Here is a 27181-nt window from a genome sequence, read left to right as displayed (position 1 = left end):
CGAGAATGGAGAATGAAAGGACAACAAATAAAAGAAAGAACCTTGCAACGTTTTCCCTGCAAACAGAATTGTTCCCTTTTTTTCCCTATAAGCAAAGCAACATACAATATGTTTAATTTTTTAAAAAAGCATTAATGGGCACTCCTCTCAGTCAGACACTCTCAATTTCAAAAAGATTGTCAGTTTGAAACAATATGTACTTCTCAGTCAAGCTTTCAATTATTTCCAGGCAATGACTCTTCCCATAGAGAAAGAATTTCAGTGAAGAAACACAATGGACAGAGCTGGAGATTGAGTATGGGGAAATACTTTCAGGATATATTGGGCCCATTACAATATAGAACTTTTTGTCCAGAGCTGCCAAACTGCTTTTTGAATTGTTTCTTGCAAGTTGCATCAGACAGACTATACTAGATCTTGCAGGGTCAGGGAAGGGGGAGGTATTAATGATTTTTAGCAGGGAGGCATTCATTCAAAACAAGGCTCTGAGATTTGATAGCTGTAAATTTGGGGATATTTATCAGAATCCAATTGTGAAAATATTATCAAAAAGATGGAAAGAAAAGTGATTTTTTTGGGGGGTGGGGTGGGTTTCAGGCTATGTGGCTGGAAGAGTTTATTCCTGACATTTCACCAGCATCTGTGGCTGACATCTTCAGAGAAAGATGCCAGCCACAGATACCGACAAAACATCAGGAGTAAACTCTTCCAGAACACAGCTACATAGCCTCCCCCAAAACACCAGAATGGATGCTAGCCATGAAATCCTTCATTTTCATAAAATGAATATTTTCAACCTGAAATTTCAGGAAGAGTTCACAGTCTGGCAATTGCAATGGGCTGAATGGATGGATCACTATTCAAAGTAGCAGGGAACAAACAATTCTGCTGAGTTCAGCTGGACTGCATAGACTAATACTGATGCTGATCATATCTACAACAAGGCAACTTTAAAACACATATGTTCACATATGAAATAATAGCGGCAGCCAAAAGGAGCTAAAAGGGCATTCAGGGTTAAAATACCCTGATTGAGGTATTGGTCACTTGCTTCCAAAGGGATTCGGGGGGGGGGGGGGACCGAATCTGCCCCGTTCTACCCAGTGCAAAAAGGTGAGTCTGAATGGGCCCTAGGTTACAAAATGATATCAGAAGAGCTATCTCCAGGAACTTTGGGGCTCAACAGATGGCCCCTGAGGGGCTGCTCTGTGCTGCCTCTGGGAACACCAGATCGAGTCTGTGGCAACCGCATGCCGCGGCCCCCATCTGGCCTTTCTTTGAACAAAAAGAAACCACAAAAAGCAGCTTTTTGCACCACAGAAAGGGCGTCCTTGCTGCTGTGGCAGCAGCTGTTCGGTGTTCCTTTGGTGCAGCACGTTTAAATACTGCACCAACAGAGCACCATGATGTCCCCCACTGTGTGGTTGGCCATGCGGTGTGACATTAGCATGGGAGCGGCTGGCATGAGTATGCTACGCCCCCATGCTGGCATATAATACTGATCTCTTTAGCCCCTTTGGCTCCAAGATGACTTCTGGAGTCAAGGTATATCTTCAGTTTAGAATTGTAAAAATGAAAACAAAATAAACAAACAGAATATATAGGATATATGGGAGCAAGTGTGGTATAGTGGTGTGAATGTTGGACTATGTCTTTGGAGACCAGCATTTGAATCCCCACTCACCCACGGAAACCCACTGGATGACCTTGGGCACTTCACACTCTCTCAGCCGCAGAGAAAGGCAAAGGCAATGGCAACGGCAACTCTCCCTCGAAGAGCTCTTGCCATGAAAACCTTATTAAAGGGTGGCCTACCTATGGTGGATACAACATGAAGGTATAGTACAACAAAAAATGAAATGTATTCTATACAATATATTCAGAGCAGTTACAGTAAATATGCCATATATGGCAAATACAATTGTTTGGACCCTACCTGCCTGAGAGGTAGCCTACTGTGTGACCTTTCGTGATCTATCAGTTAAATCCTTTTCACCTGTTCTTGGCCAGCAGAGCTGGATCTCTCATAGGCAAGGCAACCACCTCAAGCAGCAGATATTGAAGGGCAAGCATAGCAAGATTGATTCTCCACCATTAAACCAAGGACCCTATCCTTAGGTAGGATGGTGGCTGTTCTCCAGCTGCCAATGTTGAATTAGAAAGCTTGTAGACAGAATAATAATAATAATAATAATAATAATAATAATAATAATAATAATTTATTTTTATTCCACTTTTCCGCGATGATCAAAGCGGCATACAAATTAAAATTTCAACATCAAAATACATACATAGGAAAAAATATATAAAAATATCATATTAAAAACTATTACACAGCCAGCTGAGTTAAATCCATGAAACATTACGAGAAACAATTGCAAAATAGGGGGAAAGGAAATATCACAACTCATGGTGGGAAAGCTTGATAAAAGAAAAAGGTCTTCAAATTTTTCTTAAAAAGATCCAGAGAGGTGGTGGAACGGAGCTCGTTGAGAAGGTTGTTCCACAATTTTGGGGCCGAGATGGAAAAGGCCCTTTGCGAGGTCACCGTGTATTGCGCAGTTGGGACCCTCAGCAAATTCTTCCCGGCTGACCTGAGTGTGTGGGGCGGATTATAGGGGGAGAGGCGGTCCTCCAAGTACCCTGGGCCCAAGCCATTTAGGGCTTTATAGGTAACCACCAACACCTTGTATTGGGCCCAGAAGCAAATAGGCAGCCAATGGCGATCTTTCAAGATAGGTGTTATGTGGCCTGCCCTGGAACATCCAGCGACCAATCTCGCAGCCATGTTCTGCACTAATTGAAGCTTCCGGGTTTGGTACAAGGGTTGCCCCATGTAGAGCGCATTACAGAAATCCAATCGAGATGTTACCAGAGCATGTACTACAGTTTCAAGGTCCCTCCGGTCCAGGTAGGGGCGCAGCTGGCATATCAGCCGAAGCTGGTAACAAGTGCTTCTGACTGTCGCATCCACGAGATGTCAATTGGAGCGACAAATCGAGAAGCACTTCCAAGCTGCGAACTGAGTCCTTCAGGGGGAGCGTGACCCCATTCAGGACAAGTGGACAAATTTCGCCACCCAGTCCCGGGGAACCTATCACTAGTACTTACGTTTTCTCTGGATTCAGGCTGAGTTTGTTTTTCCTCATCCAGCCCATTACCGACTCCAAGCAGGCATTTAGAGGAGAGATGCCATCCCTAGTCACTGCATCAGTCGGAGACACAGAGAAACAGATCTGGGTGTCATCAGCGTACTGATAACACCGCGCCCCGTGTCTCCGGATGATCTCGCCTAGCGGTTTCATGTAAATGTTAAATAGCATGGGGGACAAAATAGCTCCTTGAGGGACACCAGATGTAAGTTCCCTCTTATTGGAGCAGACATCCCCAGCTGCACCATCTGGAATCTACCCGAGAGGTAGGAACGGAACCACTGGTGCGCAGGGCCCCAATACCTAACTCCCTCAAGCGTTCCAGAAGGATACCATGGTCAATGGTATCAAAAGCCGCTGAGATGTCCAAAAGCACTAACAGGGACACGCTTCCCCTGTCCATGCCCAGACGGAGATCATCGACTAAGGCGACCATGGCAGTCTCAACTCTATAGCCTGCCCGGAAGCCAGTTTGAAATGGGTCCAGATAATCCGTTTCATCCAAGAGCGCTTGGAGTTGGAAGGCAACTGCTCTCTCGATCACCTTCCCCAAAAAAGGCAGCAGCAACACAGGCCGATAGTTGTTATGTAGCCGGGGGTCTAAGGAGGGCTTTTTAAGTAGAGGTTTAACTACTGCTAATTTCAGGCTAGATGGCAGCCGCCCCTCACTGAAAGATGTATTAATTATGCGGTGCAGCATGAATACCACCGCAGTCCCCGCCCTGAGCTGCCAGCCATGAAGGGCAGGGATCAAGAGAGCACGTTGTCTTCCTAACACTTCCAAGAATCTTGTCCACTTCCTCGGTACGCACAAACTCAAAGTGATCCAGTTTAATAGAGTCCATGGAAGCTCCGGAGACCTCTCTTATAGGTTCTGAAAAAGTACTGGCGTCGAGATCAGCCCTTATCCGAGAGATTTTATCCGCAAAGAAGTTGTTAAATTCGTTGCAGCAGGCTTTAGATGGCTCTAAAATAGGGTTCAGGGAGGGGGGCAGTTGAGTCAGCTCCCTCACTACCCTGAACAGTTCTGCCGGACGTGACTCCGCGGACGCAATACGTGCAGCATAAAACGAATGATTAGGATGGCTGAGAAGGCATTTGTCCTCTGCTTTAAGCAGATAATGTATTTGACCAGCTCTATTGATAATGGTAAGATGGTAAGAATAGCACATTCTCAACACTATTCACACTACGGAAATAACCCAGTGTGAAACCATTCACCCTGGCCCTAAATGCACCTGGCACTGTTTGCGGGGGGTGGGGGCACTCAGAAATCCACTTAACCTGGTGTATTTGACACCTGATCCCTTACCGTGTCTTTTTTAAAGGCCCAGAGCAATTTGGATCTTTGGCAGTGCGAATATGCTATTGAACTTGATCCAGATCACACAGGATTGTTTCCAGAAATGGAGCAACCTCCATTTTGTATTGATATGGTGTATGTGTGTGAATGCCAACCAGGGCTTAAATACCACAAAGAGATTTGAGCAGGTAAACATTGGCGGGATACAAACCGCCGCTTTGCGGCGTTCCCCCGCCAGCGCCATTTGCTCCGCGAGGGAGCCGCAGCATCCAAACCGCGCGGCTCCCGCGCGGAGCAAAAAAGAAGCTCCATTTCGGAGCTTCTTTCTGCGGCGCACGGATGACGTAGCGAAGCGCCAAGGGCGCATTCGCTACGTCATTAGCGCCGCGACACGTCTGGACGCTATGCTATGCGTCCAGTACGTAAAGATGGCGCCGGCCATGTAGAAGGGCCGGCGCCATCTTGTACGTATTGTATACGTACTATATGGCGGTGTGTATCCCGCCATTAAAACATAGATTTGGTATTGTGTCACTGCGGAGATCCAGATCTCCTCAGGACAAAAACATGTGAATGCCCCCTTAGTCAAGGATTTTCAGGCCACCTGACTCACAACTCTCCAGTTATTGGGTTTCCCTCGGGAAAGAGCACTCTGAGGCTCTGAGCCACTGATATTTAGACATATATATGATACTGGAGGCACCACTGTAATGTGCAAATTACAGACAAGTTCCATTAATTCAATGAGGGGTCCACACTTTCATAATTACTTCTTGCCTGTGAGACTTGCTTGGGGACTTCTCACATGCATGTGTGTGGTACCAAGGCTTGTCTACAGAAAGAGCAGACCCCTCCTTGAATTAATGGAACTCATCTGTGTAATTTGCAAGTGTGGATAGAGTGAGTTGGCATCAACTCTTCCTTCTTTGAAGACTCACTTTAAACTGGTCACATACACACACTGCTTGCAAAGATATTGAATAGATATTGACAATATTTCTATATTATAGACTCTGAAAAGACTGAAGACTGTGATCCACAAGAATTATTTCCAACTCTAGAAGCAAGGTATGAATACTGTAATACATAAGCTAAACAGGGCTTGGAAATAGTGCCTAGTGTTGTAATGTCATGTATAGTTGGTTGTTATGTACCCTCATGTAAAGATTGCATGTACAGCGCTGTGTAAATTTACAGCGCTTCATAAATAAAGGTTAATAATAATAATAATGTAGTTTTTGACATTGTGAACCAATCACAGGGTTGTCTTGGCTTTAGAGGGAATTTGTTTTTGCCTCTTCCTCAGGCTGAGAGAGTGTGACTTGCTCAAGACCACTCAGTGTTTCCATGGCTGATGCTCAAACCATTATACCACACTGGCTCTCTATAGTGCACACATTCTGAATTTCCATATTTGCTTTTTCAAAAACACAGTTAAATTATATAATGGTTGTTTTCACTTCTATTTAGTAGATTATTTATATATGTTATTATATGTAGGTGCACTTTACCTATATGGTAATATTTAAAATATATATGCACTTTTCCCCTTGTAGGCACGTGACTTGATATTGTCTGATGTACAAATGCAAACAATCCCAGCTGGGTGTCTACTAATGAAGCTATGCAAAGGGGTCTTGTAGCACTTTTGAGATTAACTGTATGAAAGAACCTGTGGCAATTTCTACAACTTTTTTACACACTTAATCTCAAAGGTGCTACAAAATCCCTTCCCAAATTGATATTCCAGATGAATATGGCTATGTTAATGAAGCTGGTAGCTTCATTTGGAGGTGTGAATTTTATTCAAATTACCCCTTTGACAAGGGGACCTCCTGGTTTATATAGCAGCAAATACATTTAGCATGGTCAGCAAATCACCATGATTTAATCTGGATGATTACAGGCAAGCAATTACTCAAATAAATTCTTAATGACATTTAAACAACATGTGCCTGTTTCACCAAAGGTTGTTGAACAAGTATAGCACTTTGTACAGACAGAACAGGTGTGACAAAACAACAACATCTTCCATTCAGCTACACCAGTGAGGTCAGCCAGTTGGCATTGCCAACTATATAGAAGCTCAACCAGCTTTTAACAGCAGGGTAGAAATTCCCAGAATGGTGTTGCTTTGTTGTGAACCTTTCTCAGAAGTGTTTTGGCTTTTTTGCAATGCTAGTTCTAAAACACACTTTTCATTGCAGCCAATTTATAGAACGTGACTCATCTGCCCTAATGTCATTGAGCAGACACTCTCTTTGTCAGGCTGAGCAAATGAAGGAGGGAGAAAAAAAAAAGAAAGAAAAGAAAGTAATTTCCTTGCCCCCCCATCCACCAGCGTGAGATTTTTTAGCCTCTGTTTATAGTACATAACCATTCCCGTAACAACTTTTATGTTCCAAGCAACCAAAAAAGGAAGAAAAAAGCTGGGTTGCTTTGCAAGCCAAGTCTTCAGACTGCCTGAAATGGTAGAAACCCTTGCCACAATTGAACCAGCAGCTTGGAGGTTACATACATTAGAAACAAACACACATTTTTTGTCAGACGGAGAAAAGGGGGGAGGGGATCAGAACATATTTTACCAAGTTTTTGGCTTGCATTATCTGCAATAGTTTTAAAGAATAAATTTAAAACAATCAACTGATACTTTATATTAAAGAAGTGTCAACAGCTTAAGGATATTTATATCCATCACCCCAATAAAATAAGGTATCAGTGGCCTGTTACAGACTGCCAAAATAAAGCTGCTTCGGGTCTCTTTGGAGATATGCTATTTAAATGATGCATGGGTCCTAAGAGTTTGGAGGTCGCACCAAAGCCACACTCCATTCCTAAGCGCTGGAGTGCAGCTTTGGTGCAGCTTCCGGACTCTTAGGACCCATGCATCATTTAAATAGCATATCTCCAAAGAGACCCGAAGCAGCTTTATTTTGGCAGTCTGTAACAGGCCTATGTTTACATGCCACTGAAGAACAAGCTTCAGCTCTAGTAACCATGGAGTTACTACTGCCATGCCAAGGAGTGCCAGAAAACCTCTAATACTAAAGCAAAGGGTAGTACTAATCAGATACTGTAGAATACATCTCCTAAATTCTGGTTCTGAAAGTTTAAATTTCAGAGGTGAAGTGTTGGAGTAGTTAAAGTGATGTGCAATCTAATTTTTGTGATCCCAGTAAACCTGTGAATTTGTTCTACAGAGCAGAGCATTCAACCATGTCTATTTTACAAGAATGGTCACAGTTCAACACCTAAAAAGCATATCTGAGTTATGTCTGCTTTGGCCCTTTCCTCTATCTTTGGAAATTCCCCAAATTACCTACAACCTCCTGTTCATTCTGAAGAAAAATTAAAACATAGCCAAGTGATGATCTATTTTCCTTACACTCCTCAATTCTAAAGAATTATGTTGTATTTTCCTATACTGTCTGCATCAATATCATCCAGTACTGAGGTTCTCCACATGGTGCCAGTAGACACCAGGGTGGCTTTCATTGGAAACTGCTCTGAAACTGGTAGGGAGTGAGCAGAGAGGTGCTGTGGTGTGCACCTTATTTTGTTTTAGTAGCATTGTTATTCTTTTAATGTGATATGACTTTCCCTCCATTCTGTGCATTTCACCTGTTTTATTTTTTGTCATTCATATTTAGTATTTTCCCTAATTTGTGTGAGTTGATGTTTTGCCTGAATGTTCTATGAAACAGGTATTTTGTGTGAGCAATACTTTTGTCTTGTCTTGAAGTCTTTGGAAAAATTACGTTATTAACATTACATCTCCTGGAAGATCAAATGGATATGCCTCCAACAGCAGCCATTTTGTGATAGTGCCCACAATGCTTCCTGAACATCTGAAATATGCCTACTAGCCCCAAATGACCCGTACCACACTACATTGGCTGGGGCAAGAATTACTTTCAGGAAAGTAAAATTGTGCAGAAGATTTTTCTTAGGATAAGATTATAATTTATTTTGGGGGAAAAAACCTGATATCTTACCCTTTTGATTACTAACAGGCCTTGAAGGCTGCTGTTAATATCTTAAGATGAACAATAATGGCATTTCATGTCATTTCCAAAATTAGAGGGGACCCTATCATGAGGTTTTTGTGGAAAGACTTATTCAGACAGGGTTTGCCATGACCTTCCTCTGGGGCTAAGAAAGTGTAATTTGTCGGAGGTTACCCCGTGGGTTTCCATGGCCGAGAGGGGATTTGAACCTAGTCCCCCAGAGTCCTAGTATAACACTGAAACCAGTAATAAATAAAAGGTTTATTTTTCAAAACCTGGTGTGGCTGCTGAGGATGCTGGAGGGACAGGGAATGGTTACATGAAATGTCCATATTCCAGGGATTACCTTTCATTTCACTGAACTTCCATAACCTACCATAAGTGATACTCTCAAGAGGTCTGTCTTAATAACATTATTCCAGGCAGGAATTCATTATCTCAAATAACTTTATATTGAGTCTCTAATGTCAGGATGAATTTTTGGGCAAGTTTTCATTTTTCAATGCTGAATTTAATGTTAATGACAATCATTCTGGCATTAAAAATTAACTCTATACAACCTGACTTTGGTAAGAGAAATTAATGATACTTTAAGCACACATATTTCAAATGAGTAATTTACAAGAAGAATCATTGCCAGTTTAATAAGACAGAAGAATCAAACTGTCAACAAATCAGTAGTTTTAAGAATCTTTAAAAATCCCTCAAACAAAAGTTTTACTTATCTTTTTAAGACAAAAGATCATACAAAAGGCATAATTTATCAAGAGAACAGATATTAACAGCAAACATTTAAATATAAACAAACAAAAAATTCAATTCCTATAACCTAATACCACAGCATAAATACCTAGAAAATTATTTAAAATACCAAAGTGGTTGTTAAAAATTAGTACTTATGTGTTAACTGATAAAACATTACTGGCTTGATAAAATGGCAGCACCACTAGAAGCCCTTTCAGGAAAAAAAAAAGTATTTGTTTACACAAGAATATTTTAAATAATTAATTCTAAGGACAGTTTGAGTGAAAATAATTACTTCATGATTTCCATACCCTCTACTGTCAAGAAAACCTTTGTTTCCTCAAAGTATAGTTGAACACTGCAGAGGTGGTGCTCATACATCTCTCGGATTAGGAATTCCAGGTATAAATCAACAATGAATATGGATACTGCCTATTCACTTTCCAGTGCTTTCAATGGGATGCGCGTTCTCCCACCTCATTCTGGTGCAACTAGTCACATATAGAAAACATTTTTATGAACAACTCAAAATGGGTGGGATACTCATATTCTTTGGAAGTACAAAGCCATAGTTTATTTAATTTTTGTGTAAAGTGCAACTGTTTTTATTTATTAACAGAAATAATGTGTTGAAGTAAACCATAGCCAGTGAACCTAATGGAAGCAGTTAAAAATATTTATCAATCTATACAAACAAATAAGAGTGTTTGGTGACATCTACAGGAACAGTTAATTCATCTTGTTTTGCTGCTTAGAAAATATGCAAATTGTGGTCCCCTTTTGTCATCAAGAGCCCCAAATGGATTCCTTCATTCAAGTTCTTCCGTTTCTTCTGAAAAAAGGTCTGCCAAATCAGCTACTGTTAACACAGAGGCTTCTGACTGCTTCATGGAAGAACTGGAATGGCTTTAAGGGAAAACAGGAGCAAAGAAAGGGAACAAACTATTAAAAAATTGAGAAATAGCTTATACTTAAGCTGTTTAGAAGTCATACAAAAGATATTTGTCACAAAGCTCACTGATGAAGAATACAGTTCCCCCAAGGGAAATGACTGGTAACTTGTGAAATATGATACCCCACATTCTATGTAAGCTACACACACTGGTCAAAAAAGAATTTCTTTGTATTTATCTTAAAAGCACACTCAGAGAAGAAAACAATTTGATGCACTTGTAAGGAATACATGTTGTCTCATTAGTTCTTCATTGCAAAAAAAATACTCAGTGAGACTCAATCTGTATAGACGTTTTATACATACCGTCTCACTGCCAGCTGGCAATAATACTAGCTGTATAAATTAAATTATATTAGCTCTATAATTTGGTTTTCCATTCCAGTAGGCTAATGAAAATATCAAAACACATAAAACTACATTCAGATCAGAAGAGTGAAGCATAGGGGGCCTTTCCAGAAGCCACTATTCAGGTGTAGTAATTTCACTTCCTCAGCTTTTCAAACTGTTTTATTATGCTTATGGGAAATCAAATTCTTTCTCCCACAAGTACAACTGTGAATACTATATGTGACTGTAGCAGTACCACTGTGGGATAATACTTCCCTTCTGTCTCTTTCACCATCTTCCCTTCATTCTGTCGCTGTTTACATTCTGTGGTTTCTAACAGCACACTCCTTTAGGCATGCCTACTCAGAATACGCCCTACTGCTTTCAGTGGGACATACTCCTGGGGAAGTGCCCACAGAAACTGTTACATATTGTTATGCATGAGATTGTTGTAGTTGCAAATATAAACATTAGAAGTATAATACTGACAGGTAACAAAGATAAGTCAGGTTTTACTTACCTCCTATCTACAGTTTTCATCATTGTTTGCATTCTTTCTTCTATTGTTGCTTTTATTAAGAATCTATGGACAATTGTGGGCCTGGGTTTTGCAAAGAAAAAATCCAGCATAGGTTGGAAACATTTACATGCATTCCTATTTACATTGATTCTCAAATAAATCCACCAACAAGCTTTACTCCCTAATTGTGGGATGTGTGTGGTCACAGCCATAATTCTTTTTATTGCTTATGCCAACATTTCCATCATCATTTATGGATACTGTAAAACTAAACAGAATCACTTTGTAGTTTAGTATTTTTTTTTAAATCACACCTATATTTCAGAAGAAACTACAATATAACTGAGGCTACATCTGCACTGCAAAAATAATCCAGTTTGAAGCCAGTGTAACTGTCATGGCTCAATGCTATTGAATTCTGGAGGTTGTAGTTTGTCGTGGCACCAGAGTTCTATGAAGGAAGAGTGAAATATCTCACAAAACTACTATTCTCAGAATTCCATAACACTGAGCCATGGCGGTTAAAGTAGGAGCAAACTGGATTATTTCTGCAGTGTGGACACAGTCACAGTGTCCCAGATACTGATTATACTATGTGATGTCCTAAAACTTGCATACTGAATGAAGTGCTGGTGTGGTTAGCTGATTAGAGAAAGCCTGTGACACTTTTGCTACCTACTTTGTTTGTCCAATACGATGTACTCTGCCAATGGCTTGCAGCTCATGTGCTGGATTCAAGATGGGCTCCACCAGAAGGACCTGAGTGGCCTCAATTATGTTTAATCCATTCGAGCCGGTATGAAGGGGCAACAGCAATATGTTAATCTTGGGGTCATATTTAAATGCAGAGAGATTTTCCTGAAAGAAAAGCAGTGTATCAATAAAGGATACTGGAAAACACATATGAAGTCAAGACTTCCCTTTATATTCAAGAGTACATTCAACTATTGTGAAATACAAAAGGGTGACAATAAATACTAAATCCTTTACAAACCCAGAGCAGATCAGTAGCAGCCCCAGAACACTTAAGACTAACTCACTATTTCATTATTAATAAATCCCTCCCCTGTAGCTCTACCTAAATTCTCCCTTTTCATTTAACTATGATAAAGCAGTCCCTCAGCACCATTCACTTCATTAAGGCGGAATCAATGTTCCCATTTCAACAAAACTTGAAACTGGTCTGGACTAAATTGCAGATACTATGCAAAGTGGAACCCTGGACAACCTTAGGCACAGTAAATATAATCAGTGAAAAACAATGGGCATTACATTTTTATCCCACGTTTCTTTATTACTATTAAACTATATATCATGTCTTCCCCTCAAAGCAGATCAAAAGGTAATTAAAATCAAAGGAAATAACTGAAATCCAACAAACAATATATGTGTATGAATTAAGAGTATGGGGGCAGGTATGATGGAAGTGTGCCTTTCAATATTAATCCCTCTTAACAAGTGCTTCAGTGAAGACACTTGATAGTAGTGGACTAAATCTGCTTGAGATGAGTCCAAACATGAGGGAGTGTTGAATAGCTGTAGTCTCTTCTTCCTGAAATGTTATCAGCAATTATAGCTACTTCCCCTTTATTTGCTAAAGTTAACACAGGCCTGGTGTATTTGTACTAGCCCTTAATTTAGTACCTGTTCTAGGGCTCCAGCACCATTCTTATTTCCAGTACCATGACAGTTTTAAAAGCTAAGACTGCAATCTTCTTGGATTCCACATGGGCAATGACAGCAAGAGGAAAAAGGGCTACAGCCACAGTGGTCAAAAAGGAAGTAAAGCACGGGGGGGGGGGGATACTGGAGCCAACAGATTTTGCCTACCTTCCCTTGCCACTACTGAGCAATCTCTACTGTAATATATACCAACAGCATTCCAACTAAATCACTTCCTAAATAGAAATACTGAATGTTTTAGAACATTCTTCCTCTCTAATCACACTATATCATTCTCAAGGGAACATGGAGAAAAGGGATTCAAGTATAGTTAACACTTAATTCCTACAGTCCTAGGTACCTGAAATTTGTTAATTCCATTGATCTGAGCAAACTCCATGTTGTTATCATATAGAGCTTTTGCGATGATATCAAGCACATCTTGCCACTACAAAATAAAAATGGAAGACATCTTCATATTACAGCATAGGCAGGTTTACTCTTTTATATTTGTTGTTTTTATGTACAGCGCTGTGCAAATCTACAGCGCTATATAAATAATAATAATAATAATAATAATAATAATAATAATAATATGGTACTGATGACATTACTACCAGCATTCAACATAGTTTGCAACACAAAGAAACTTTTCCATGTATTCTAATTGCAGCTAAAAAATAAAGTTGCTTCATTATCAATACCAACACTTAACAATTCTGTCACAAAACTCCTCTATTGCAATTAGTTTTAAATTTAAAAAGTTAAGATTTACCGTTGAGAAAACTAGGGATTTGGCTCCTGGATCTTTGAACTGGATTTTCTTTAGAGTCCTTACCACAGCTTCCACTTTGGTGGAGTGACTTCCCTTTGAAGAAAAATTAAAACCCATTTTCATTTGTAGTGTAGTAGAGTAGAATAATACCAGTACATTGTGTTGATACAGATAAATGCTATTTAACAAAATTGTAAGATATCTGCAAGCAGGATACCAAAATGTAGATACGTGGGACTATTACATATGAAATACATGACAGAGAATTGATATACTACATAGATATGTTTTCTGACTGAAGAACTATATATTATACAAACTCTCATCCAGCTATCAGCAATTCATCTGTATCTACTGTACATGAAAAATTTGAGAGGGTTTAGTGAGGGCTTGCTACTGGACAAAATAGCAAATCTGAGTAGAATGATGCCTGTGATTCTGGCAAGAGTAGGTTTTGCAGATCCTGATCTTCACTGTTTGGGAGCACCATCTGTTGGAATGCCATTAGATAGTGCACAACTGTGTCAAAAATTTAGTAATTTCCAAATTTCAGTGAATTCTTATGTAGGGAATAACTTCCTAGATAGGTACACAGTTGGGCCTCCTTATCCACACATTTTTCATCCATGGATTCAAGCATCCACTGCTTGAAAATATTCAAAAAAGTATAAAGTCCAAATAGCAAACCTTGATTTTCTATTTTATATAAGGGATTTGGTTATGTCATTGTATTTAATGGGATTCGAACATCCACATAGTTTGTTATCCACAGGGGAACCAAACACTAGTGGATTACACTGTATATACTGTGTATTATTGCTAAGATTGCTTAATGAATCTTCTCTACGCATGTTCCACAAATCATGTTGTGGTTACTGAATGCAATATAATGAAGAATTCAGATAAATATAAAAGAAGATATTTATGCTTAAGTATGAATTAGAAAAGACAGTAAGAATTCTAAGATTGGAAAGTATGTGATACTGGATGTCTTTAAGAATACTATTGGACATCCATAAGTATGAACCAACCACACTTATGGATACAATTAAGAGCTTTCGTTGGAAAAGTTAATCATGTGCACTATAACAACATACTGAAATATGAAAATGCTTAACTTTCTCTGCCTTATATTTATAACAATTATCTCATAGAAAGTCATAGTATTTTCTACGGCTAAGAGAGAGTTGGGAAATTTCAGTTTTCCTGTCATTATTACCTTACCATGGTACCAACATATATGGAAGAACTGTTAATGCCCTAGCACTGCCACCATATTATGGAGGAATGATCATTATTCCAGTTCTAATGATACCTCTGTATGGAGGCCTGAAGTATGTAGGCTGACTAACTTCATTTAAAATAATCTCCAATTGTGTTGTCAAATTACACCATTTTATTTTAATTATTTCCTCATATCCCTATGGTAGCTGAGCACAGAAATGGGAGGTTCAAGCATGTATATGTAAATGTTATTATGTTACTAAGGGTCAAAACAGATGAGCAGGAAGGAACACACTGAGACCATGGCAACCACATGATACAGTCCTGCCGTGTTCCCAAATGTACTGCGGCAAGAAGCAGAAAAGATCTTAGGCAGCCCAGAGCAACCCCAGCACAGCTTCCAAGTGGTTGGGGGCGTGCTTCATCTAAACACTATGCCCCCAAACCATGCAGAACCCTGCTTAAAAAGCCTGTCTATTTCAGGCCTAAAACAGTGTATCTTACTGAATATCTGTATTCCACCACATTACCTTGTTATGGGTGGGATACACACCGCCATTTAGTACGTATAGGATACGTACTAGGGTTAGGAAGGGGCGGTGCTTCCGCACCCCCCTAACCCTAGTACGTATCCTATTCCGTACAAGATGGCGGCGCCCCTTCTAAATGGGCCCCGCCATCTTTACGTACTGGACGCACAGCGTCCAGACGTGTCGCGGCGCCTATGACGTCGCGAGTCCGCGCCAGGCGTCTCGCGACGTCATAGATGCGCCGCAGAAAGAAGCTCCGAAATGGAGCTTCTTTTTTGTTCCGCGCGGGAGTCGCGCGGTTTGGCTGCTGCGGCTCCCGCACGGAGCAAATGGCGGCGGCGGGGGAGCGCCACAAAGCGGCGGTTTGTACCCCGCCTAAAATTAGCACCAAAAAAACTCCTTTCAAGTACCTGCAACATCACCAAGGAAACTTAACTAATTTGGATTGGTTGAAATTGGTTGGACTGAGATTGAAATTGGCCTTTCCAGACCACTGTGAATGTTGAGCTGTGTATCTCTCCTCTAAATCCAACCCAAATCCTAGAGTGACACACTATTTCCCATTTTATTGGTTAATCCCTCTATAGTACTGTTTACTATGTAACTTTACACATAAACATGCTGAATGTTTCCTTCACAATTTTAGTTTCTTCATAGCGACATTTTCACAAATATATTCTGGAAGTCTAATGATTCTGCTAAACCTACTTACAAGTAGGGAAAATGTAAACAGCCTACTAGGATCATTAGAAATGTGCACTGATATAAAAGAATACTGATCAATATGGCAGTTTACCTTCACAGGTATATCATCCTCTTGGTTTGGAGTTTCTGCAGTGAAGACATAGGAGATTTCTTTATGTGATGTTGTCTGCCTGCAGATGGCACACTTTATTGAGCTTCTGCGAGTGCCAACACTGTACTGTTCTATAATAATAGCTATGCACTCATTGCAAAAGCAATGTCCACATGTCAACACTGCCCACTAGATTAGAGAAAAAAACTGAATAAGTAAGTGCAGTAAGATATTGACCTTGCTGATAACCTAGCACATATGAAAATATAATAAGCCTAGGCAGAGAATTTTCATATACAATTTGGGTGTTTTAAAAATATACATGATTCTATAGTCACAGAAAAAGAGGGAAATGTATAAATAGAACCCATCAGAGCTAGCAACATGAAGCTTGGAGCAATCAGAAAAATATCTTTTTTAAAATGGTTATCACTGTGTGAATCCTGAAAGTACCATCTATTTTCCAGTATTCCCAATTCTATCTCCTCAAACCTCTGCAGTCCATATTTATACATTTGCATACATGTTCATATTTCAATCCTATGAATCCCTACTTAAAATCATCCACCCCATCATGCAGTGAAATAGAAGAAAAGGGCAGCACCAGCCTGGGATATACGTAGAGTATGCTAAATGCGTACACTGATTCCTTGAAAAAGGAATGTCCCTTTGGGCAGACATATCTTTTGATAGACCTTTTAAAAATGAGGTTGGATCACTGGAAGTTTGGACACATGAGATCATTTACTACTCAAAGACACACATATAGTAGATTTCTAAATTAAGTGACCAATGTGAACATCTGGTCAAATGCTGGCCCATGCTGAAGCCATTAGAAGTATTGCACGCTTCTGAAATGACTGAGGTGCAAATACTAGAATTCTATTACTGCTACACTAATCTTTGTTGCTGGCCATGGTTCATTACAAATCTACATGCGGACTGGACTTTGTATACCCTTGTATACCCCAATGGCTTTTGATATTACTTGTTTTTAACAACTATTTTCAGAGTCTTACAGGCAAAGAAACTCATTTCGAGTATGCTAATAATGAACTAAGACACTAAATGAACTAATGAACTCTACAGGAAAAAAAAATACATTTACCTGTTGACCCAGCTGGCGTGCACAAATTGGACAGGGCTCTGGATTAACTCCTCCAGTTGTTTTATCCTGAGACTATAGATATATTAAAAAAAGTTTTTCTCCATTGTCAGAATAAAAAATCACTTCACATAAAGTAGTTCATGCTGGAATAACTATAAAACTTTATTTGCCAGAACATTATACAATTATTTTGTGAGTGAGAGTATATTCACTGAAGGCATATCCCAACCTTCATATGAAAATAATGGGCAGAATCCTGTTGGCACATTACACTAGTGTAAAAATAATTGGGCAATCAGTTATGCCTTCTCAGAGGTTGTGTGTGGTCCCTAGTGCAGCCAACCTTTTCATAAGTAGAAACCTAGCCCTCTCTCACACCTTGATTTAGTGAGAGGTGAAGAGCTCATTCATTGTGTGATGCACAAGCACAATGTCTTGGTACCTATTACACAACTGGTTGCTTGACTGTGGGATCCAGCCTAGCTTTCTTATTGTTATTTGCCATTTAGTTGGCTTCAATTTATGACAACCCTATGAATGAGAGATCTCCAAGAGAACTGATTCCTAACAGCCATGATCATGTCTTGCAAACTGAAGTCTTCTGCAGCATCCAGAGAATTAAATGGATCAAAAGGACAATGAACTGAATGGCAAAGTATTTTAGCATTTTCCCATGAACTTTACATAAGGTAGTAGAACACATCTAGCAGCTGAGTACCACAATGAATTAGAGTTTATTTTAGTGTTTGATAAACATACAGGTTACATTGGGGTTATTTTTTATCATGGAATAATGTTCTGTTAAATTGGAGCAGCCCTTCCTGTAATGGGTAGGCATCTCTGGATCCAAGCCAATATCTTCAGGAATTACAAAACAGAACAAGAACTAAGAATGAAAAATGTCTGTATTCACCAATTACAGTACATCTTTGAAAAGCTCCTAATATAAACTCCAAAGTGCTTTTTAAAATTCAACCCTGTGGCTTTAATAGATTAAGGTTTCTACAGAGCAAACTCTAAGAGACCAAGGCCCTGTGCAGACCAGCCTCAAAGGCTGGGTTGGGGGTGAAGACAGGGTGTAGTGTCCATATGACACATGCCCCAGCTCTGCCCCCAGGGTAGCGTGATGCTGCATGCTGCACCGCACATGGCATCAAGTTGATCCTCTGGTGCTGAGTATCCCCCTAGAATTTCTTATGATACTTTAATCAACCAAAATTTCTCCCCAGCTCTTTGACAGTGTGTGTGTGTGTGCGTGTGCGTGTGCGTGTATTAGAGAGAGAGAGATCTTAGCTACAACCTGGAAGAGATGCTGCTTAATTGAACCAACTACAGTTGTACTATATGACAACTGTGAGTTTTCCTCCATCTTTTAAATCAAAACAGGACACAACTCAAGAAATGAAATGAAGAATAATATGGAGAACCTTTTTTTCCTAACAGTTTTTATTCTTTCTTTGAGAATAACAGAATTCAAGAGTTACTACTCAGTAGTCAGACACTCCTTTTTTCAAATCCACATAGCAGGTGGGAATATTAAACAGAAAATCATGTGTACTACATAACAAACATGGTCAGCTCTTACCTTCTCTAAATTGGTGAGGTACAGCAGCTGGCCCAGTTTCTTCTGAAGCTGTGATTTGGCAACTGCTTTATCATTCAAAAGTTTTACTCGGTTTTGTTCTACCTGGGAAATCAAATTTATTCTTTAGGAACTTTCATTACAAGTTTTCATCTCTAGCATTATCACTGAATAATGAAGGGAAAAGTATGCTACTAAATTTCTCCTATTCCACAAATAATTTATACAATTTTCATCATTCAGAGCATTCAAATAGAGAGCAAAATATCTGAACAAATATCACAACATATTTTGATCTATCTTACTGTGCATGCTCCTGGCTTTTGATTTTTAAATTTGAATTTTTTGTTCTGAATTGCTTTAATATGTTTGCATGGTAAACACCATTAAGGCTAAAATACAGTTTCTCAATATAGCACATAAGTAAATGTAAGATTTAAGAAGTCTAGCACAAAAACAGTGAAAAAACTTTAAAAATTAAAAACAGGCAAAAGCAAGATTAGTTCTTTTCAGGATCGAACACTAGCCCTCTATGATGACTGGTAAGCAGCACTATTGCTTCTAAAATACAATGAAATGTCACCTCATGTGGTTCAATTATGTGAAGAACTGGGTGATTGGGTTTTGGCTCTTCTGGGTGACGCACTCTGAGCCGCTCTGTAGCCATGGCAAGTTCATCAATGGCAGACACATGATCTCTCAGAACCATCCAATATTCATGAAGCAACTAGAAGGAAGATAAAAAAATGCAGTCAGCAAGAAAAGAGTACACTCTACCTCATGAAATTTTCTTTTGTGTCTCAGCACTTGTAAAGATAATAATTGTGGACAAAAAGCTTAACGGAAAATAACAGCTTGAGCTTCTCTCTTGGTAACTGCATAATTACTCTGCTTACAATCACATCTGTACCCAGTCAGGCACATAAGTATATAAAGTATATATAGTAAGGCTACCTCTGACTAGAAATGTTGCTGTAGCTAGATACAGAGAGCCAGGTACTTTTGCAAGAGTAAGCATACTATGTTGAACATGTCCTTGTTTTTGAAAATGCTTCCAAAGACACAATACAAGAAGCATCTTTCTCATAAATACCAAAAACTTAAAATAGAAAAATTATATGAAAACCCCCAGCAATAACTGATTCTACCTATTAGGGCTATTTGCACATGTGACATCTCATCTTTGGAAGAGCAGTATGATTACGTTCAGACACAGATACAGAACAAGAGTTGATAACTAACACGCTACTTCTGGCCATGGACAGAACATGTCTATCAGTGGGTGGGAAAATATCTAAAAAAGAAGCAAAACTCCAAATCCTGTCAGGTTCATGTCTACAGATTAAAAGAAAGGAAGCAGCAGTGTTTTCCTTTGCTTTCTTTCCCCAGTTTGTTTTATTTTTACAATAATCCTCTCAGTGGTTGTAATGGAATGGCAAGCATGCACCTCGATTCTAAGACTGATGCACATTTTGTCCAAATCCACAGGAAATTGACCATTTATCCATCCCAGTGTGCCTATGGGTACACCACCTCTTCACTTTATCAACAGATATTCAGTCAGAAACTGAAGAACAATAGAAGATTCTGTGACGATTAAAAGGAGGTTTTCAAAGTTGTACCCCAACCCCCCAAGAGTGCACTGCTCCCCCCACTCTCGGGGGGGGGGGGCATGCAAACATCCTATGTTCTCTGCAATGCCTTACTTCAGTCCAAATAAGAGTTAAATTAGGAAATCCAGTTCTATAGCTCATTATCTTAGCCATTGAACAGAGTAAGGAGTAATAAACTCATCTAGCTTAAAAATGCTTTTCATGTCTCTGAACTATACGTAACACGAAACTGAAAGGAAATTATAAATTATGCACATTTAATTCACGCTAACATAAGTCTCACTTTAAAATGTTGTCATGAAATATAAAACTTGAGCATTGAATCCTACTGACACTCTCAACTAAAGTAGGCCCATTTAATCTATGGGCTTTATATAAGTGTCAAATTCATCAATGAACAATCGAGTCATAAGGTTTACTCTAGTGCAGAACACCCAAAAGGATTCAGTGCAGAGATAACGTTTTCATGCTTTTAAGCACTACAAGTCAACAAAGGCAATTGAAAGATAATTTATACTGCACAGATGGGAACTACAAATGCATACCACTGAAAGATGTTTTTGTGCATCCTCAAAGCAATCATATATTTTCTACCTGAAATACTAAAAGTCATATTAAGATCATAAATGGTGGATCAAGTGTCAGTAGTCTGTGTGTGACAAAAAATACTGCACTTTTATAAAAGGTTGAAAACAAGCATAAAAAAGGAAATGTGAACTTCTTACAATAATTAAAAATTATTTAGTTTTAGAATATCTATAACAAAGAATCAACTGACATATGAAGTCCTTTTATTGTGGATAAGCTTTCATTGATTAGAGTACAATCTTTCAAATTATAGAGGAAATTATGGCCCTTCTGATACTCTCAAGGTGTGACTTCAATAATCTCTTACCATTGGGCAGTGCTGATGGAAACTGCAGGGCACAGTTGCCAACCATGTTTCAGAAGCATTAAATGTTAGTCTCAGATAATACACAGTAGATTAAAACACAGTGTACAGTGTGGCAAAAGACTATGAAATTTAAGGGGGCAGTAACCAATCGATGGGATTTCTATGCAGAACCCAGTAAGTTACTTTTCTACAAAATGTCTTTTCATTGCTGTACCTTATATTCCTTTTTCCATGCTTCAAAGAGTTCCAAGAATATGCTGCCCTCTTCAACTACCCTGGAATCAATTCGGTGAGCTTTGGCAAAAGACAGTAAGGTTTTTAAGGAACGCTCAGTTTCACTTGCTGCCCAGAGACCTCTGCTTGTGGTAGGCAGGCGATCATCAACTAGGCCTTCTTCATCTTCTATCATTTCTTCAAAGATTGCCATTTGACCTTTCACACTTAAATGACACAAAACCATCATAAGTGTCAAGATACTGAAGAGCAGACAAAGATTCTTTAAGAAAAAAACAGAGATGCTAGTCAAAAGAAAAAAATAATGTTTTGTAGACACAGTGACATTAAGAGATGAAAGTGTACATGGGGTGCTTTTTGAGTGTTAATGCTCATCTTCTTTGCAAGAATGCATTATAGTGGACACCATCAGAAAGAACAAATGTTTTTGTCTGTTGCTAAAGTTCTAGTTGGTTTTTTTTAAGACACACACACATACACAACCCTCAGATGATGTTCCCCTTTTCACAGAACATTCAGACCAATTCCCAGCACAAACAGAACTATTTTATTCCCAACTAAAGGAAAGCTTCTTTTTATTTTGGGACAGATAGCAGCAAAAAAACTTCATTTTTTCAGGTGTAGTTTGCCAGTTTCAATTAAAGGCATTTTCATTTTCTACTCCAGATGGACTGGGACGTTTATGATAGAATAATAAGATTTTTGGAATACTTTATCTTTGAAAAAGAAGGTAGGCTCATCCATGGCTCCAGAGCTAATACTAAGAAAAGACACAGAAGAGATCTCTCACTGGCCAGTTGTCTGCAGTATTATGAAATCTGAATGTTTATTGGCCAAATTGTTTAACCTGTTTCTTTTAGCCTCCCTCCCCATTAGTTGGAATGAAAATGCCATTACAGGAAGTCCCAAGGGGTGAGAAATTAGGTTTTGTTTGCAACATATTTAATTTAAAAAAAACAACAGTTTGAAAGGCCCTATGGAAAAAGATTTCAAAGAGAAGGAAATTTGTTTCTGCATCATTATTGAGACAGAAGCTAAATACACCACTTTTGAATTTTGCACAGCTGAAAGTATTTACAGAGTTTGAAAAAAGTTTTGCTTAAAATAAAAAAATGCAAAAAAGGTGGGATCCACTTACGTATGAGAGAACAGTTTTGACTCATACTCTGTAAACAGTTCATCAGCTTTACAGAAGACGCAGCTGGAATAAAAAAGTTACAAGAAGAACATGAGTAAATAAATTCCCAAAATCTGAAAGATGGCTCCTTCAAAACATGGAAAGACAAATAAATATAATTTAAATAGTTGACAAAATTTTAATATAAGAGGAATATGTTATTTAAAAATAAAGCCATAGGAAGACAGAGGCCTAAAACCTGTCTTTACACCTACTTGTTAAGTGGCAATCTTACAGGTCGCAGATGGCAGATGGTGGCAGCTTCGATAACTTCTTTGGATGGAGGGCCTTCCAGCTTTTTCACAGCCTCTCTCACAAGTTTCTGGAATTTCTTCACCTCTTCCATTTGAGTTGTTAGCAGGTACTGTAGGCCTCTGCAGTCACGGAATCTAACAAAAACAGAAAATGGAAATGGAACTGTACAGTCAAAACATTATTTTAGAATTACTGTATTGACCCTTGAAATGAATGAGCTTGATTTGATAGAGCAGGATGAGAACCAGGGCCTTGTTTTAAAAGATGAGGGAGCAAGGAGGAATCAGAAACGCTGGCACGCTTTACTTGCTGCCTGCTTTGAAAAAAAGGAGAGCTGTCACTGTGAATATTCTGAAGTCAGTAAGGTAAGATGAATAAACAAGGCAAACAGAGTTTGCTGAAAATCATTTACAACATCTACCTTACATTTAAATATTAACCTTACAGCCACAGAAGAACACTATTTACTTTTGGCCACTAAACTGGTTTTAATAAATACACACCATTCCATTTTTTTTAGAATGGAAAATGGAGCTTTGAGATTGAAATGGTGTAACAAAAAAAACTGAACTGACAAAACTCCAAAAGGGAAGTTCCAGTTAAAACTGATAAATGAAGCCAAAGTCTATTATTTTACAGATAAGAAACAATGCCATCAAGACACACCCAAACGTTATTCAGATATATAATATAGGTTTAATTTTATGACAAAAAACCCTAAAAGGTATTATAAATAAGGAAAATTATAAATGTTTGAATGAATATGATGGGAAAGTTGAAGATTTATTGAATTTACCAAAAGCTGCAAATGTAGGTTCTTCTGTACTTGTAAAGCACAATGGCCTCTCCACATCTGCTGGGGCTAGTGGTGCAAGACCTCCATGAAAATGGAATAGCAGCAAATAGAAAATCTGAGAGAACACTTATCTAGGAATCTCTAGGTCCTCCAGTGCAACTTTAGCAACAATATCCAGCAGAAATTGATCTCAGAATCATGCTGGAGGACCTACAAATGCCTACATAAGCGTTTTCTCTAGGACTCTAGGTCCTCCATGGCAACTCTATGGTTAACTTCCAGCAGAGTCATATAGGAGGATTTAAGAAATTCCTAGAGAGAAAATATTACTCAAATTGGTGAATAGTGAAATCCACAAAAAGTCAATGCTTCAAATGTTCAGGGCTTACTGTGTAATTTTAGTTCCGAAACTCACCAGACCCTGGCAGATAGTTCCATCTGTGGGCATAAATGAGGGAGATTCAAGAAGACCAATCTATGTTAAAAAAAAATTTACTTTGTAGTTCATGACTTACTTGTCTGCCATGGAGAGTTTATTTGTTTGCTGTTTGTAGTTGCTGGTTAGATCATTTTGTACCCGTTGAACAAGCTCCTCATCAATGGCATATTGTATTGCTGACTGGATCACATCCAGCCACCAAGGTGAACTGGAGCGTATCTAGGTATAAGAGAGAAAAATATATGCCTTTAAATGAATGTTCCAAGAATCATGTTTTCCCGGACCATATTCTGTCATATCAGATTAGAAGTAAACTTTTCAAAAACAACAGTAAAATCAGGCTATGACTGGGAAACAAACACTTCCTAACAAGTGCATACATGACTGTCAGATTTCCCCCAGGAAAACCACAACACATTCCAGGCCCCTCTGGTTGCTTCAAAACTTATTTTTAGTTATTTCAAAAACAGCTAAGAAACTGTCAATGAGAAAATATTTCAGACTCTTATTTTTTGTTAAGCAAGATGTTTCTTCTTTAATTAGTGAATGGTTATACAGAAAGACCCAAAAATCTAAGTCCAAACCCTAGTTAGACTCACAATGAAAAATAAATTAGATTGTTTGGAAAAGTGGCAGTTGGCAGGAAGGAGAGAAAATTAATAAATGCATATGCACATTTCATCTTCTTCATACATCACGCATAACAAAGTCTTTTCAGATTTAAAATGGAAAAGTAATGGGCATTATGATCTCAGTGATAATTAGTTAAGAAAGAAAGAGATGTTCCACCTGCAACACAGTGCTTTGATGCAGGGGGTGAAACACTGGATGCTCATTGTGAAGATTACTTCTTGGACTCCAGCATGGGTGATATTTCCTGATCACCCAGAGCAAGGCAAAGACCACATAACCAAGAATTAACTGTATTAGACTCTGCTATCACATCATGGGGAAATACAAAATGGTGGGTCAATATGTTATGTACAGGAATAAAATGGTGGCTGTAATGAACTCACTCTGGAGAAAATGAGATATTCTCAGTAGCTATTAAAAGTGGCAGTAGCATTTAAAACAGGGGATGGCAAAGTTCAGCCCACAGGTCACATACAGCTTACCCTGGCTATTTTTGTAGCCCCTAAATTAAAAAAATCAAATTGATCCCAAGAAGTTAAAAAAAATCTGATTACTTCCTTTTTAAAATTTTGTAAATGGCTTCGTCGGCTAAAAAGATGACAAAAATATCCCCATACTTTCAGAAAATTTTTGGGGACATTGTTGGCCAATAAAATGCTTTATTTTTTGCAGTGAGGATACAGCCAACCAAGCTGTCTGATTGGGTTGTCACGGTCGCCTAGCTTCTCACATCAGCCTACCTCTAGCTTAAAAAATGATCAAGCAGGCCTGAACATCAGCAACCAATGTTGTCTTAAACCAGGTGGCCTGAATATTATTGTAGTGTCAAAGGCCTGATAAGGCTGCAGCTACTTTGCCAGAGATGCTAATATGCTATGAAGCCTCCACTACCATTTGGGGTTTGTGCTACCTTAAAGTGGCAGTCAATTCCACCCATAACCCAGGAAGAACAGAAAGAAAGTAGGTGAAGAGGTTTTTTTCAAATTTTAAGACAACCTAAAAAAAAAAAAGAATTTTAGAAAGGACCAAGGTATTAGGAGAGAAAGGAAAGAATGAGCTGTGTTCTGGGTGAAGGCAAAAAACCAAATAATTGTAAAGAATTAGATGTTGGTAGTTATCATGTATAGTCATTCCTGGATGGCAGGAAAAGCAATCCACATTCTTGGGTTATCATCTGTATGCCACCCAGTTTGGCAGGAGTCCAAAATTCATTTGTTACATCCATTGACTCCCTTCACTTCCTCATTATTTACTTCCATAGCCTTGTCTAAATGACCCTGCCTAAGTAAACTAAATTCTAACTTTCTCCCACCTTCTATAGGGTGTGTGTGTGCGCGCACACACACACACATGCATGCAATCACTCATTGGGCTCAGGTGGACTGCTTCTCCTACCATCTAAAAATTCATGATAAGTACCTATATCTCATTCTCTGGATGCATTAAAAGGCGCAATCCACATACTCTTGAGAGTTATCCAAGACCCAGAGTAGAGCAACCAAGCTGCAGAGGACAGGAGGAAGTCCTTGCATTGGCATCAGAGGTGGGGATAATTGTAGGTCCATACAGTGGGAGTAGTAGATAGATAAGTAGAGGACCCGCAACTAGAACCAAGGCAGACATTTTTAATTATGTAAACCTTGCCTTGCCTGGATGGCAGGGGAACACAGACCATCCTGGAAGCTTCTATGTGCCAACTAGGGAAAGACACTACTTTCAAGAGCAATGCCATTTTGTCCAAGCCACTGCTTAATCAATGTTTCAAAAGACTACTGCCCATGTGATTAAATTAAAAAGACATGAAGCACTCCTTATAGCAATGGACACACGAGACCGGGGGGGGGGGGGGCAAGGGTCCATTTATCCATGATGACTAAACAGTTTTGGAACAGTTGTATCCTCCTGTCAATTTTGTTAAGTTAAGCAAAGATGGTGTGATTACCACATATAGTCCTCTCAGCCAAGTTCATAAATGGGATATAAATGTCATAAAGTAGAATTGCACTAGAACATTACAAACATGAAAATAACAAGGTAGATGACTGGTCCAACTAGCCCACTACCGTCTATAACACCTCTCCACAGTGTCCCTGTGAAGTTTTTCCAGCTACACATAGAGATGCCAAGAAATAAACCTGAGACTTTTGGCATGCAAAACAGGTACACTGTCACTGAACTATAGCTAGCAAGGAGAATGATGGATACAAGGAGTATGTAGTACGTCTTTACTCTCAGAATAACACCATGTACTCTTTGCTTTTCCATATTTTGTTGTGTTCCAACCTAAAACTGAATAGATTTAACTGGCACTGTTACAACTGGATCTACCCAAGATACTCAATACAGTAAAAATGCAAAACATGCATTTATTTGGCACAAAATGTCAGTAAACAAACAAACAAACCCTGTTGGATGTAAAAGCATTTGCCCCCTGAGTCAATACTTGGAAAAAAT

The 27181-nt window shown here is 39.0% G+C and overlaps 1 protein-coding gene across 4 annotated transcripts in view; it reads right to left on the bottom strand.

The window, feature by feature from the left end:
* Nucleotides 1–9076: 9076 nt before the first annotated feature.
* SHPRH (SNF2 histone linker PHD RING helicase) overlaps nt 9077–27181 on the bottom strand; it is a 62061-nt gene continuing 43956 nt past the window's right edge. For 3 of the 4 annotated variants that reach the window (XM_042444829.1, XM_042444827.1, XM_042444831.1), the window contains 13 exons: nt 24171–24313; nt 22820–22993; nt 22566–22628; nt 21408–21633; nt 19269–19412; nt 18689–18790; nt 17104–17175; nt 15996–16184; nt 13446–13538; nt 13032–13118; nt 11688–11866; nt 11009–11089; nt 9077–10112 (listed from right to left, as the gene is read on the bottom strand). In XM_042444829.1, the coding sequence (XP_042300763.1) occupies nt 10016–10112; nt 11009–11089; nt 11688–11866; nt 13032–13118; nt 13446–13538; nt 15996–16184; nt 17104–17175; nt 18689–18790; nt 19269–19412; nt 21408–21633; nt 22566–22628; nt 22820–22993; nt 24171–24313 (1650 nt within the window). In that variant the 3' untranslated portion in view covers nt 9077–10015. The remainder of the gene's footprint in view (nt 10113–11008; nt 11090–11687; nt 11867–13031; nt 13119–13445; nt 13539–15995; nt 16185–17103; nt 17176–18688; nt 18791–19268; nt 19413–21407; nt 21634–22565; nt 22629–22819; nt 22994–24170; nt 24314–27181) is intronic. The other variant, XM_042444830.1, reaches the window with a different exon arrangement.

Source organism: Sceloporus undulatus, chromosome 1 (genome assembly GCF_019175285.1).
Source record: "Sceloporus undulatus isolate JIND9_A2432 ecotype Alabama chromosome 1, SceUnd_v1.1, whole genome shotgun sequence".
In the NCBI taxonomy this organism is placed as follows: domain Eukaryota; kingdom Metazoa; phylum Chordata; class Lepidosauria; order Squamata; family Phrynosomatidae; genus Sceloporus; species Sceloporus undulatus.
This window is presented reverse-complemented; position numbering and strand designations above follow the sequence as displayed.